The sequence below is a fragment of the Phascolarctos cinereus genome, unplaced genomic scaffold (assembly GCF_003287225.1).
Source record: "Phascolarctos cinereus isolate Bilbo 61053 unplaced genomic scaffold, phaCin_HiC Scaffold_1;HRSCAF=81, whole genome shotgun sequence".
NCBI classification, from domain to species: domain Eukaryota; kingdom Metazoa; phylum Chordata; class Mammalia; order Diprotodontia; family Phascolarctidae; genus Phascolarctos; species Phascolarctos cinereus.
The window spans coordinates 2,064,094-2,079,821 of record NW_027555514.1 but is presented as its reverse complement, the minus strand read 5'-3'; the positions used below and the strand labels follow the sequence as shown (position 1 = coordinate 2,079,821).

The 15,728-nt window shown below is 48.4% G+C and overlaps 1 protein-coding gene across 5 annotated transcripts in view; it reads left to right on the top strand.

Annotated features, from left to right (window-relative positions):
* ICA1 (islet cell autoantigen 1) overlaps window positions 1-15,728 on the top strand; it is a 60,580-nt gene that overhangs the window by 11,333 nt on the left and 33,519 nt on the right. For all 5 annotated transcript variants that reach the window (XM_021000001.2, XM_021000002.2, XM_020999999.2 and 2 more), the window contains 3 exons: window positions 3,309-3,381; window positions 8,110-8,233; window positions 13,171-13,369. In XM_021000001.2, the coding sequence (XP_020855660.1) occupies window positions 3,309-3,381; window positions 8,110-8,233; window positions 13,171-13,369 (396 nt within the window). The remainder of the gene's footprint in view (window positions 1-3,308; window positions 3,382-8,109; window positions 8,234-13,170; window positions 13,370-15,728) is intronic.

Here is a 15,728-nt window from a genome sequence, read left to right as displayed (position 1 = left end):
GGGAAACATTTTTATCCATGCTTTGGATAAAGGTGCTTCTAAGTTTGTGTCTAACACACAAGATGGGAAGGATAGCCAGTGTCTTGGAGGACAGAATCAAGATTCAGAGACATCTCAGAAGGCTAGCATGTTGTTCTAGAACCCACAAGATGGTCTCCAAAAAAAATGTAAAGTCTTCCGCTTGTGTGCCAGAAGTCAGTTGGACTGAGAGAAAACTTACTGTCAGTTCCTATGAAAAAGACATGAGAGTTCCAATTGACTGCCTCCTTAACAGTGATGGGAGGTAGTAGCCAGAGAATAGAATGGCTTGGGCCATATTTAGTGGCAGGCCACATCTAGAGAGCTAGAAGAGATGCACTTGCTCTAGCTACTTCTTCTCAAACCACGTCTAAAGAAAACAGTTGAGTTCTGGTTACCACATTCTCCAAGGGATATTGAAAAAAGCTTTAATGCATCAGAGAGTGGTGTGGGGGCTACAGGTCATGTTATCTGTGAGGGGCAGTTGAGGGATGTCTTCAAACATTTATGGACAGGCACTGCACCTCAGCCAGACCAGGATTCATGCCATGGCTCTGCATTAACCAACTATGGAGTCCAGGCAAGTCACAACCTCTCAGACCAGCAGTGTCAAACTCAAATACAACATAAGGATCCCAAGTCACACAGATGGACTTAGAAAACCACAGACTGACCTTATCTATATCCCATTATGCTTTATCGACTTTGTTAAATATTTCCCCATTATACTGTAGAGCTGCCTCCAGCATCTGCTCCAGGCACCTCCCCAGCCTCTCCACTGTTGAGAAGGGGGTCCCCTTCCCTGGAGGGAGTTTTCTGACCGGAGGGGTTCCCTACATGGGGGAAATTACATGCTAGTCCCTTTCCTTTCTACTCAGTTAGAAGAGGGTTTGTTATATGCAGAGCTATGGGAAAAGTGTTCCAGAAATCCATCCCAGCCCTTTCAGTCTGGGGTGGGGGATGCTATCAGCCAGGCTGGTCAGCATAGGGCCTGGGCAAAGTGCCCCAATGTGGGCTCCAGTCACAGGTTCTACACTCCTCACCTGCTTTCTCCACACCCCCTCTGTATGTTTCCATCTCCTGAGAGTTGATATAGAAAGGGGGCTCAGAGCATTTATCAAGTGCCTGCTGTATATCAGACCGTGAGCCAGATGCCCCGGATTATCCCATTTTCTGATACAAATGGCCTGATACCCTACTGCATATCCCTCTGGGCTCCCAAATGCTATTGCCAGCCCTGTCCTTCTTTTATGTGACTTCCTGACAGCAGGTTGTCTGAGGGTGAGTGTGAGTAGGTGCACCTCCCCAGAGCTGACCACAGGGAATGTTTTTGGCCATAGCAAATAATGGAGACAACTCTACCAAGTCAAAGCAGGGTGCAATCTGCACTAGTGAAAAGAACACCCAAACTGTGAAATCACAAGGAATGAAGTATTGTAATCAGTTCTTAAAAACACCTTTTAAAAATGCTTGGTCACATATATTTCTTCACAATATTACAAACCAGGGAGAAACTTTTGGTCTATTGCTCACAAGTGTTGGCTGAAAAATCAGTGGCTCTGTTTGATTTTTTTAAGGGGAGGGGGCATAACCCCCACTTTCAGAGTCTTCCCTTCTTGATTGCTAGTGCATGAGATCAGGGATTAGAGCTTCAGCCCTTTTTCTTAAGGTCTTCATTCCTGTTAGATACAAGTTCCCCTGAGAAGGAGGTAAAACTATGACTCTAGGTAGTCAGTCATTTATGCTTTAGTATGAATGAATTTCAAGGAACAGATTATTAATAAGTAGATTGTGAGACTACTGGGTACCTTGGGAGAGGGAGCAGGAAACAATGGCAACAGAGAATAGTCAAGGACTCAGCTTATCCCATCGCCAACAGTCCTGAGCTGGCTCTGGCTATTGATTTGTAGAGTCATTCACTTGTGTCCAACTCTTCACGACCCCATCTGGGGTTTTCTTGGCAAAAACACTAGAGTGATTTGCCATCTTTTCCAGCTCGTTTCACAGATAAGGAACTGAAGCAAATAGGGTTAAGTGACTTGCCCAGGGTCACCCAGCTAGTCAATGTCTATAGATACACGATGCCAAAAATAGCTTCACAAGAGACTTTTATGACCACCACTGCATGCCGCACACAGCGCTAGCTTGGGGGAGGCGAGAGGCTCCATCAGGGGGTTTATAAAGAAAGGGGAGAAGCTGAACGCCCGCAACCCTGAGGGCTGTGCGGAGAGCCCGGACTAGCACCCGGGAGCCAAGCAGCTAGTGGGGCCACTGAGCTTATTACTTCTCCTCAAAACATCTCAGTATGTGAAGGATGCCGCTTTGTTACGCAGCTCCTATGGGGCCATTGCTGGCCTACTTAGCATCATGTTTAACTGAAAATTCATTCTTCAAAAACCCAGCACTTTGGTAAATGAAGTAGGGGCCAGACCCTCACACAAACTGTGCTGGTCTGGGGTCTTTCCCACCAGACTGCTGACAGCCCGGCCCCATCCTCTGCTGTGGGAGGGGAGAAGGGGGATGCAGGATGAGAATGAGATGGGGAGGATGGGGGCACTGTGGTTGCACCAGGGCAGGGCACCCCCCCACCCACACAGAATGACTTACCTCTGTTATCAGTCAGCATCAGTTGAAACTGAGAGCAGGTCAGTGACTCTCTCAGGTTCTTGAACAGCCCGGGTCTTTGTAACCCAGAAGCTGCCTCTATATAAAGAAAGTAATCATGGTCATTGAGAAATCTTCTGGGCTCTGTGCTGTGACCCAGAGAGGTGCTCCCCACCAAACATCCCCGTCTCTGGTGCCATAAAAGTCCTGATGCTGTCAGGAAAGTCAGAGGGAAGTCTCTGGCACCTGGACAGTGGTCAGATGGGTCAGGGGGCACGGCAGTGTCCCCTCCCCCTGTATCCTGAGTTCTGCAGCTGAGGCTGCTGTAGTCACTGCCCTGCTCTCTCAGTCTCCACTCCTGCCTTCCCATATGGCATCAATCCCATTTCCCTTTGACCACCGACCAGAGCCTTTCAAGGTCTCTCCTGTGGCCACCAGCTGGTGCTCACTCTGCATGTGTCCCCCTGCCCCCATCCTTATCTCCTCAAAAAGAGGCTGGAGAAAGGGGGGATTGTTGCCAGACCGCCACATACTTGCTCTGAGTGTTTGGGGAAGAACCACAATTGTGGAACCATCTCCACCGTGAGATCCGTGGTCGTGGCTTTGATGGTCCTGTGGGGGGTGGAATCTCCACTCAGTGCCTCTGGGTCCCAGCATGTGAAACCCTTTCCCTGTGTTTGCTTCAGCTGTTCCACTCCATCCAGAGGACATGTATGGAGCTCCTCAAAGCCATTGAACTCTATCAGAAGAGGATTTGCTGTAAGTATGCTCTCTGAGCTTTTCAGAAATTTCTTGGGAAGTGTGCAGCTAGGTGGTGCAGTGGATAGAGTACTGGTCCTGAAGTCAGGAGGACTTTAGCTCAAATCCAGCCTCAGACACTTACTAGCTGTGTGGCCCTGGGAAGTTAATTAATCCCAATTGCCTCAAAAAAAAAAAAAGGAAATGTGCTGCTTGTGAGATTCATTTTTTCAGCAGAGAGGCAGAAACTGAAGCTCATCTACACGTGCTATACAGAGACTGGGACACACTTTTCTTCCCCAAACTACAATTCCATTGCTGACTTATCCATTGGGATTTCCATGCAGTTGATTTCCTTTTAGTTGTTTGAGTAACAAAGGCTTGGAAACATGCGTGATGTGCAGCACTCTGTGCCCAAAGATTCTGTCTATTTTTTTTGGAGAAAAGAGCAGACCTGGAAGCCCATGGCGGCCCAGCCCCCTCATTCCTGCCATGTTACCTCCACCACGGCTCCTGCTCCTTCGTTGATGGGTTCATCATGCTGGATATGAGTCTATTAGAAAATGAAATTTTCTTATGGTTTGATTGAAATTCATTTTTAGAGCAATTGTCCTGAAGGGCCCATTCTGCTTCCTCTGGGTAGATCTACTCTGGGTGGCCATATCTACACATTGGATTGTCAAAAAGTTGTTTTGAAAAGGCATCATTCACACATCGTGAGATGAGGAAATGAACAGATCTCTTGTCCACTTGTTTCCAAAGCTTTTGCCAGCATTTCGGCATCGTTGGGTACAAACAGCTGCTGTGGCAAAAGGAAGATCATGTGATCCAGAGCTAGACTGAAAAACCACTCTGTACTCAGCACACAATGGCTAATGCATGCCCACAAGTCCACACCCACGTCCGAGAGCCCAGATCCCAGGGGACGCATTTGCCTTCAGCCGAGCAAGAGGAGATTCCAAACATCACCTGGACCCCTCTCTTCAAGGGCCCCATCCCCGGACCCTAGATCAATGCTTGGAATCTCCTCCTCCTTTCCCCTACTTAAGAGAAGAGAAGTAGACAGGTGGGCTGGAGAGCCCAGCCTCTGGTCCCGCCAAGAGTTTCATGAAGTAGATTCAGTCACCGATCAACACTCAAGGAATTTGTCAGGAATGACTGACCCCCAGGGCACCAGGAGCCCCTCTTGGAAGCAGCCTGGAGCAAATAGCAGAAGGGGCAGCAGTGTCTGCCAACACCCCAGAGCCAGGGGAGAAGTTCAGCCCAGGTGGGCTCCCCTGAAAGCAGGACAAAGAGATTGCTTCCAAGCGTGCTCAGGGAGGAGGGAAGGCTCTCTTCTGGCCTTTGTCCATTAGGAAAAGGACCCCAGTAAGTAAGCCCCGTATGGACACAGCCACTGACTGGGACAGAGAACCAGGAGCTCTGTCCTTACCAGTCAAGGACAGCAGCCACCAACATTTTTGATCATACACCCCAAGAGCCAAAGAATTTAAGCATGAACCCCAATATATGTATACTTGTTTATAAATCATATTTGTATGCTATTGTCCTAATGCAATCAAAAGATTCAACTCGGCAAATGTTTCTTAGCACCTACAGTGCTGGGCCTGGAGCCCCTGCCCTCAAAAAGCTTACATCCATGGGTGCACCGATTACAGGGGGTGGCATGTCTGGCATGGGCTACTCCTGCCCCCCACAGCCACGCCTCCCAGCTCTGCTCCTCAGTGGAGAGTTTTTGGGATTTGCTATGACAGAAAGGATTTATCACCGAGGGCGTTTCCATATTGGAAGGCAAAGAAGAGTGTGAAGCAGACATGTCGTTGTTCAAAGTGCATTAGGCCTCTTAGGGCTCCAGAGTCTTGTACTGTCTACCCTGAGTTCTGGGGTTTGGGGAGGGGGCCCATTTAATGGACTATAGATGTTCAGAAAATGGCTGCCTCTCAGACACCGAATCTGAAGGTGGTCCTCCCTCAGGCCAAGAGGACAGCCCCCTCCCCTCTCTTAATTGTCTTACCAGAGACTCTGGTGGGCAGGGCTTTCTGCCTGGGGGATGCTCCCTTTCTGCCTGAGGCCCTGGGGGTACATTTATCAGAAGTCCACCTAGAACCTCAAACCAGTTGCCTAAAAAATTAACTGTGTCTTTCAATTAACAAGCATTTGGCGTTGTCTCTTCCTCCCAACTCCCTACCTCTTCCAAGTGGGAAAACAATGACTGATAAGAATAGCACACACTAAATGCTGCAAGTACAAACACAGCCGCTTCTACCATGACACTTGCTTTGAAAACCCAAATTTCTTCCAATACAATCGATACATTCAGGAACAATTAGAACCTAATGCTTCCGAGTGTTTGCTTGGGCTTCATTTTATCTTCAAGAAAGAACATAGAAAATGACATCCCTTCACAGACTCTGGAGCCGCAGCGTCTGGCCCTCACGTTTTCAAGGGAAACTTCCAGGTTTCTTCTGTGCCTCAAGTGTGCTGAGGCCGCTAGCCTCGCCAGTCCCTGCAGGGTCTGTGGGCATCACACCCAGGCCCATTTCTGTGGGGCTATTCCCCACGTCCAAATCAGCACCACCGCTTGTAGTGATCCCTGCCTTTGTTTTATGTGTCACTGACAAAACAAAACCCATTTTCCTCTGTGGTTTTTATCGCACAATTTTTCACAGCATTGATGATTTTCAGGAATACGTATGTTGAGTTATTTTAGAATTGACTATATTATCTTATTTTGTCTTCACAACCCTGGGAGGTAGGTGCCATCATTATCCTCATTTTACTGGTGAGGAAACTGAGGCAGACAGAGGTTAAGTGACTTGCCCAGGGTCACACAACGAGTAAGTGTCTGAGGCCAAATTTGAACTCAGGACTTTCTAAACTTGAGGCTAGCGCTCATTCTATCCACTGAGCTACCTAGAAGACAAAGCCCTTGCAACAGATACATATAGTCAGGCAAAATAAGTTCTTTCACTGGTCATATTTCAAATATGTCCATGTATATGTATGTGTGTATACATCTGTGTTTGTGTGCATATGTGTCTGGGGTACATGCGTGTGGGTTTGCATGTATATAAGCCTGTGTGTTGCGTGCACACCTTAGTCTTCACCACTTTCTCAATAGATGGGCACATACTTCATGGCTGCACCTCTGGAATCATGGCTGGTCATTGAGCTGATTCTGGTTCTCGAGTTTTTCAAAGTTGTTTTTCTTTTCAGGGTTATTGTGAGAATCGTTCTGGTTCTGCTCACTTCACTTTGTGTCAGTTCAAAAAAGTCTTCCCAGAGTTTCTCTGAAACTGCCCCTGTCCTTATTTCTTACAGTGAAATGGTGTTCCGTGGGGTTCTATACCAGAATCTATGCAGCCAGCCCCCCTTTGATGGGCACGCCCTTCGTTTCCAGTTCTTTGATGTCACAAAAGAGCTGCTACCAATGTTTTTGTCCATGTGGGTCTTTTCCTCTCTCTGTGGCCTCGGACGGGCTCAGGCCTAACAGTGGTACAGTGTGCAGGGTCACAGGGTCTGTCCAGCTTGGGAACAGCTCCAAACTGCTTTCCAGAATGGCCAGAGTAGTCCATAGCTTCACTGACAGTGGGCCAATGTCCCTGTCTTCCCACAGCCCCTCCACGGTTTGTCATCATCCTCTCTTGTCCATTCTGATGGGTACAAGGCAGAACCTCAGGGTTGCTCTAATTTGCATTTCTCTCATTATTAGTCATTTGGAGCATTTTTTTCACATGGCTCTTCATAGCTTGGACTTCTTGCTTTGGCAGTGTATATTCTATGATGATTTATCAACTGGGGAATGGCTCTTGTTCTTATAAATCTGCATCTAGTGAGTTTATATTTTTTTGTGAATAGTCTTCTCTCCCAGTGAGCTAAGGCTGTGGCTGTTTGAGCCACGGAGCCCTTCCTGGAAGCCAAATAGGGAAAGATGCCATTTGGGGGGTTCTCTTGTTGACAGACACCTGGCCTTTGAGAGTGTGTATGTATTTATGTATGTATGTATGTATGTATGTATGTATGTATGTATGTAGAGAGACAGAAACAGAAACAGAAACAGAAACAGAGAGAGAGAGTCAAAGAGTCTGAATGAGCATAGAATCATCCTTTTACTTGTTCAACTAGGATCAAGGTCAGTTGATCACAAAAGTTCCTATCTAGGAAAGCTCTCCCTGGCTGCTGACACCTCTCTTAAAAGCCTCGTGTGTGTGTGTGTGTGTGTGTGTGTGTGTGTGTGTGTGTGTAAGTTAAAGGAATCTTGTCCCAAATGTGAAGCTATAAATAGATAACAACAGAAGAGCTGAATGGCAGCTGGGGGCAATAGCAGTTATGTTGGTGCTGGTGCCAGGGTAGGGAGGCCTGGGAGCCCTGGCTGTGCCGAGGTGCTGGTCCGGACCTGGGCAGGTGATCGTTCGAGTGAAGAGGGTGCATCAGTGGGTTGGTGACCTGTCAGCAAAGGGCCTGGTTCATAACTTCAGTAGCCCTGTTCCCAGTTCCCTGACAGATAGGGGTTTGTCTTCCTTGATATTTGAGCTCTCATCCTGTGGAGGAGCTGTCTGAAAATTCTCTAGGGCTAGGAGATGGGGGTGTGGGGGTGGGGATGGAGCTGGGGGAGGGGCTGGGGGAGGGAGAGTGCTTGCTCTGCATCCTCTCACTCTCTCTGAAGAGGGCCTTGTATTTGCCCCCACCTACCCACCTGCTTGGGAATCCCCACTCTGCTCCTCCTCCCTTTTCCTCTTCTCTCTTCAGTCCTGTCACAAGAAGAAAGTGAGCTGGGTAGGTTCCTTCGCTCCCAGGGTTCCCAGGACAAAACTCGAGCAGGGAAGATGATGCAGGCCACGGGGAAGGCACTGTGCTTCTCCTCTCAGCAAAGGTGAGTCACTTTCCTTATCCACTCTCTGGGTAGATCTGAACCCATGCCTCAGTGACCTCAGAAGCTCTAGGTTTATGCAGATCAGGTGTGATCTTGGGGTCTACTCCAAAGAGTATGTATGTCCCTACCCAGAGTTTACTCAGGAAAATTGTCCAGCTACAGACCAGGTTTTCACAGATGTGGGTCAAAGGGATCCCAAGATCCCATACAAACCCCAAAGGTAACAATGTACATATTGGACATAGGGTGGCTTTATTCCACCCCTAAGAAAATTCTCAGGACTCACAGGAGGTAATAAACAACGCAGAAGAAGACTTAAAGGCTTCAGAGTAGGCCATAAATACTTTTCCTCCTTTTCTTGTTTTCTTGTTATTTTCCCACAAAAATGCACCTCTTTCCCTCTCACCTCTGCCTTCTCCCCTCCCTGACCTCTTGAGAAAGCAAGAAAAACAAAATCACTGTCACAACACGTCCAGGCCAGCAAAGCAAATCACCACATTGGCCACATCAGAAGCAATATGCCTCAGTCCTCCCCTCAGAGTCCATCGTGGCTCTGTCGGAGGGTGCGCACCCAGTTTCATCATGGGTCCTTTGGAATTTCAGCCCATAAACAATGAGCAGTTGTCCCTTCCACTATGCTCCTCACTTTCTTCAGGGTGATCAAGTCCTTCAGACTCGTGGAGTCCCCAGTCGTTTGGACTCCAGCTGGAAAGGAAACATGGAGGCGTCTAGACTCCCCTTCCCACATTCAGCCCCAATTTCAACTCTGCTGTGTTCCTTCTCATGATTGCTTCGCAGTAATGTAAAAGAGGGCTGAGTTCTTCATGAAAACCGCCTTTCATAGGCCAGCACAGAGAGCTCCTCCCAATGTGCCATCCCACCCCAGTGGGAGCCAACCAGTTCAATTAGGAGTAAACTCCTACTGGTGAAACCCAGGCCTCCAGGAAATTCCCAGGCCGGCCCAACACTCCAAAGGAAGACAGAATCAGACCCAGACTGAGGCTCACTCTTCCGCAGCTCCTCCTTTAGTTGACCCAGTAATTCCTTTAATAAAAACAGTTCAGTTAAGGAATCTTCCCTATGACCTTCTCCTGTGGACCAGAAAGCTGCTCTCGGGGGCTGGGTGAAGCTGCCTGGCTTCCAGATTTCTGAGTAAAAGCTATGTCTGATTTTTCTTACTGTATGTTTCTTCATTGCATGACCTCTATTTAACCAAAAGGGGAATTGTGGGAATGAAGCATTTCTTAGCATAGAACTAGGCTCAGATTTAGCCCTTTATTATTACTATTTTAGTCAACCTAGGCCTATTAACTCAATTGATTCAACCAGGAGACCAAGGTCAGAAGTTAGTGCCCTGAATGCATCTGGTGAACCATAGAACATCCCAGAATGTAGCTCTGTCCCACAACCTAGAAGGTCCTTTCGTCCAGGGCACTCCTTCATCAAGATGGAAGCCATGATTCTGGTGCCATTGACCTATAGCTGCCAAAGAAGACAGTAATGTCTGTCCTCCAAGACCATCACATAGGATCATGCCTCAGAGCTGGGCCCAAGATAAACGTGCATCCGTAAAGACAGAGGCTCATCCACTCCTGTGTGGTGGAGCCACAACGAGCCGTACAAAGCTAATTGGCCCATGCCGTGTTGTGCCCCTTTTTGTAGGCTCCCTAGCAAAGCCCACTTCTCTTTCTCCCAGTAATCTTCCCTTTTAAGGAGGCTTAGAAAGCATAACCACCTGTTTGCAGCAAGTAGCCAGGAATTCCCAAAGCATGTCCATGCTTTTAGGTCACAGAGAAAGAGTGTGGAAGGGGATGCCTCGAAGGGTTCCATTTCTTTGGGTCTCCACTGCTGGTTTGTTCAGGAGTCACACTCTGGAGTCTTTTAAGGCTTTGGCATTTGGGCAATGTCCATTCTTCTGGACGTGGGGTGAAGGTGAAGGAGGGCTCACTTCCCCACTGCACTCTGGATCATTTAACCTTCATGCTTGATACTGTAACTTTGTTGAATTTTTGTTTCTTCTATTTTAATAACAAAAGCAAAAAACCAGTCAGTCAATAAATATGTATTAAGCACTTACAATGTGCCAGGCTAAGTGTTGGGGATACAAGAGCCAGAGACAGTCCTTGCCCTCAAGCAGTTGACAGTCTGATGAAGAGACAACAAGAAAACACATCTTTGCAAATCTGTATGTAGGATACATAGGGAGGAAGGAAGACAGAAGACATGAGAAGCAGGAGACTCCAGGCAGGCTTCCTATAGAAGATCAGCTCTATTTGGGACATGAAGGAAGCCAAGTGTTCTGGCTTGCAAGCTGAGTTTAAAAAAAAAAACTGCAGTAGATTGCCCCAGGAACTGGCTTTAGGAACTGGCCTTTTTTGCAAACCTGCAGAACTTTAGCAGGAGTAACACACAGGTGAAGGCATTCAGAACCCCCCGGTTCTGGGTCACAAAGAACACCAACAATTAACATGAATTTCCAGAACTCTGGCTTCGGCAGGTCCAGGAACATTGTCCAGCTTCAGGAGTTAGGACTCCTTTAAGAGAAGGGAATGCTCCAGGATGCTTTGGGCATCAACTCTAAGTACATGCCGACAACCTCTCTGGTCTTTTGTTAGAAGTGGTTATTCACAGAATCATTTCTGCAGCCTTGGTGACCATCTAGCCTCACCCTCTCATTTAGACAGATGAGAAAATTGCCAGAAGGTTAAATGACTTGCCTACCATCATACTGGCAGTTGCCACCAGGACTGGCGTTTGGACCCATGTTCTCCAAATCTGGCTCCCTTTCCACTGCCCCATGGATGTTAAAGTTGAAACAGGCATCATGTAAGACTTTGTCTTCCTGATCATCATGATTACGTAGCTGTGTAATTGGCATGATGTGGGGGAGGGAATCTAATGTTCCTTTGAGATGTACGTGATGCCATTATGGACTGGTGGCATTGGACCTTTGAAAGTCACTGGCGAGATCCCAGGAGCAGCAGCCATTCCCTGGCTTGCAGAGGTCTTAAAACCCAAATGGACAAGCCACAATGCTGCTTCATGGCCAAAGTGGGTCATCAGCCCACCCCAAGCCCCTGGGTGTTCCGCCCACAGAAGCCACCTCCTTTCCACCTGATGCGGGCCAGCTGAGGTGAGTGGAATCCGTCTGCGCTGGCACGGAGGGCAGGGCCATCTATGCTGAACTTGATTTGGGTTCTTGTCCCGACATCTTATTCTGCTTTCCTGAGACTTTGTGCAGGAAAAACCAATCGTTTTCAGTGGAGTTCAGACAAGGAAGTCTGTCTTTCCCTTTTGTGGCAATGTCCCTGGGGAAAAGCAGTCCTTTTGTCCTGAGCCCATACATTAAGTCAGCCGGGGATCCTTCCAATTAGTGTGACCTGTAGCGAGATAAAGGAAGCATGTATTGAGTGCTTGGTATATGATCTAGAAATAAAAATACAAATGAGCTGGCAGGCCCTGCCCTCAAGGAGCTTAGAGTCTGGGGGGGATGATATCACCTAAAGTGAGGGACTGAACAGCAGCGGAGGTGAGGAGGACCATGTGGGCTGTGCTGCACCCAGCACATCTGTGGCCTTGGGCTCGTGCCCTTTTCCTCACACATGCACATACACATACTCATACACACACACACACACACACACACACACACACACTCACACTCACACTCACACACACACCCATATACATATACACCACACACCACAAAGACACATACTCTCACACACACACTCATACAGACACCACACACACCACACACACATACTCATACACCACACACACACATACACCACACACACCACATGCACACATACACACACACTCTTACACACACATACTCGTACACACATCATATATATCACATACACACACACACACCACACACATACTCATACACCATACACACACACATACACAAACACCACACATACACACACACCACACACACATACTCATACAACACACACACACTCATATACCACACACACCACACATACACACACACACACACACACACACATACATACACACACATACATTCAGGGATGCTTTTTTACCCTGTATTTCTTCTCCACAATCACTGGAGCTGCCAAAAGCAAGACTGCCAGACGCTGATGGCAGCAAGGTGTAGGAGAGAGAGCCCTGGTCCTGGAGGGAAGAGATCTGGATGCAAATCTAATCCCTTCTGTCTCTGTGACTGAGTGACTCAGCTTGCTCTACCTGTAAAATGGGGATGATCCTCATGCAGAAAAGAGACAAGGCAACCACACAGTGATTACTGGGCTCCACCATGGATGGCCTGTGCAGGATGGCAAGAGAACACCTGGGAGCCTGGGAGCCCACTGAGAGGACCAGGGATGATTGAGAGGAGGTCACTGGCAAGGACTGCAGGCTCCCTGCACCTCTGGAGGGAAGGCCCACACTGAGACCACAGAAGGCCCACATGAAGTACCTTCTGGGAGAGCTGGGATGTGTGGAAGGCACTTTGTGATCATCAGCCTTTACTATTATCCTTGTTTTTATTTTATCTGGACCTAGGATGCTGCCTCCTAGCTCTTATTATCAGCCCTCAGTGCAGCTGAGCATGCCACTTTATTTTTCTGTTCCTCTTCTGTGAAATGGGTATAATGATCATATCTACACTGTTTACCTTACAGGGTAGTTATGAGAAAAGTTCTTGAAAAGCCTTAGTGCCTCTGTAACAGTTATTCTTGCCTTCCATGCTGCGGGATAGGCATGGTCCTCCCCCATGCCCGTTCCTCAGGAGCAGCAGTGACAGGATGCCAGCTGAGCCTGAGAGGCCCCCTCTGGGCCCCTGATGGGTTCGAGTGGCACCTCCTGGTAGGGCCCATTCTAGCGTGAGAATTGGTCTTGGGGGATTTTACAGTTTCCTTCCTGCAATGGCATCCTCAGAGCGGGCTTCACCTCTCCCTCAGGCTGGCCTTGCGGAGTCCTTTATGCCGACTCTACCAGGAGGTGGAGACATTTCGGTACCGCGCTATATCTGACACCTGGCTCACTGTGAACCGGATGGAACAGTATCGCACTGAGTACCGTGGCGCTTTGCTGTGGATGAAAGACGTGTCTCAGGAGCTGGACCCAGACCTTTTTAAGCAAATGGAGAAGTTTCGGAAGGTAGGAGGTCTTGGTGGGGGTGCCGAGGGAGCTCCCAGGGCAGATACCTGCCCCCCAGGGCTGAGGGGGAGTCTAGATCACTGGTGAGAAAGCCAGAATTTAGAGACACAGAGGAGACCGCTAACTAGTGTCTCCTGATGTGATGGAAAACCAATTAACCTGATGCGGAAAATTCTCTGAGAAGAGAGGGCTGACAGAAGCTAATGGCTAGGGTTTAGAACTGGTCCTAATTAGGCGCTGATGTCCACGTGTTTGTGGGAAGGGTATTTTTTACTAGGCTGATGCTTTTAGAGATCTTTTAAGGCACAGTAAAGAAGAGTTGGGTTGGGGTTGAGTGAAATTTAGCCTGTAGATGTGAGGAGATGCTGGGTGCCTCTCTGGAAGAAGTTCCCAAACCCCGACTCACTATAATAGAAATACCATTTCTGCAGTTTGAGTGAACCATCTGGACACAGTTTGAAGGTTTGGCTCCTGCCAGTAGGGAGGAGGAGAGAGAGGACATGGGGCTGGGCTTGCAGGAGGAGCCTTCTTGGTGGGCTTGGCTGCAGAGTCCTGGGCCTTGGGCCTCCCCTGCAGTCTGTCTGTGAGCTACACAGGAAGTGCCTATGTAGGGGGAGTGGGGCGGTGTTAAAGATGCTCTGGGTTCATAGCTCTTTGTATGTACTGGGGGGTTGGTGCTTTGGGCATGGGTGATGTGAAGGGGGATTTGATTTTTAAGCATCAAATGTATTAGACAATATGCATTCCAATTTAATTCAGTTTGGTACTGAGTGATGGCTATAATTAAATCCTGAGGGCACTATGTTTTTTTAAGCTGACGTCTTAGCTTATTTTTTAAGTTTATCAATAGCTTTAATTTTTACATCCCCTAAATTTCCAAATATAAGCCTCTCTTCTCCTCCCTTAGAGAGCCATCACCTACAATGAAAGAAAGGAAAAAAGCAGTGCAAGGGGCAGCTAGGTGGCTCAGTGGATAGAGCACCGGCCCTGAAGTCAGGAGTGACTAAGTTCAAATCCGGCCTCAGACCAAACACTTGGCACTCACTAGCGGTGTGACCCTGGGCAAGTCACTTAACCCCAATTGCCTTAAAAAAAAACCAGTCCAACAACATGTGCAGTGTTCTGCACCCACAGTCCCCCACCTCTGCAAATGGGGGTGGGGGGGTTCACGTCCATAGCTCCTTTTTGGGGCTGGGCTCAGTCATTATAACCATACGCTGTGGTGCTCTGCGGCTGTTCTCTACATTTACATTGCACTCCTGGCATGGAGAGTTTTCCTGGTTCTGCATCAGTTCATACAAGTCTTCCTTCTCTGCCTCCCTCCATTCTTCCTCTTCAGCGTTTCTGTTGAATTCCCTGGTCACCTCTGTGTGCTTCAGTGTCCTCTATTTGTCAGCGTTTGCTTTCTTTCCATTTCCTTGTTACGGCAAAAGCTGCTCCTGTGACTATCGGGCCTCCTTGGGGCGTTCTGTGCCTGGCAGGGGGTCCTCCGAGTCAAAAGATATGAAGAACTCAGTCTGGTTCTTAGCCCGTGACTTCCAGAAAAGCTGCAACAGTGTAGCAACAGTCAGGAGTTTCCTAGTGGCAAGGATAGGTGCTGCCACAAGGGGGTAGCCTTGCCCTGGAGATTCCCACAGCCAGGCCCCCCGCCCCCAACCCCGCCGCCAAAGGCGACTTCTTTGTCCTCCAGATCTTGACTAGGTGCAGAGAGGAAATCTGCCAAAGGATGGCGTTAGCAGAGGCCCAAGCATGTGACTGTCGCTATTTGTTTGTTTGCTTTTTGGTGACTTGCCCAGTGTAGACAGCTAGTAAATGGCGACTGTCTGAGGCTGGATTTGAAGTCAGGTCCTCTCGACTCCGAGGCTGGCGCCCCCTAGCTGCCCCAGTGTGGCTGTCTCCTTGTGGGAGGACATCCCTTGGTAATTGAGGATGTTTTCCTTGGGGCTCACAGCCTTGATGGGCTCTTTGGACATGCTCAGTTAATAGCTTGGGTGGCACTCTTGCACCTGCGAATGTATAACTGACCATTTGCAGGAGGTGGGCAGTTCTACAAAGAGTCTCATCAGCTCTTTCTGCTGTGTAACTTAGAGCCCTGATCCTTTGGGAGCAAATGCTCTTAGCAGGTTCTTAGGTGCTCTGGACTGGGGGAAGCCTTGGGCTTCTCGCCCCCAGAGTATGAATCCACTAGATTCATAGGCAGAAGGAACCTGAGAGATCATTTAGTCAATCCTTCACAGCTTCCAGAGGCAGAAACTGAGGAAAGGACACCAGCCAAGGCCACATACAGTTTGTATGTACTGTCCCTAGGCCCAGGGTGAAGCTTCCAGAATTCTAGCTTCTTGCATTTTCTTCTTTTGCC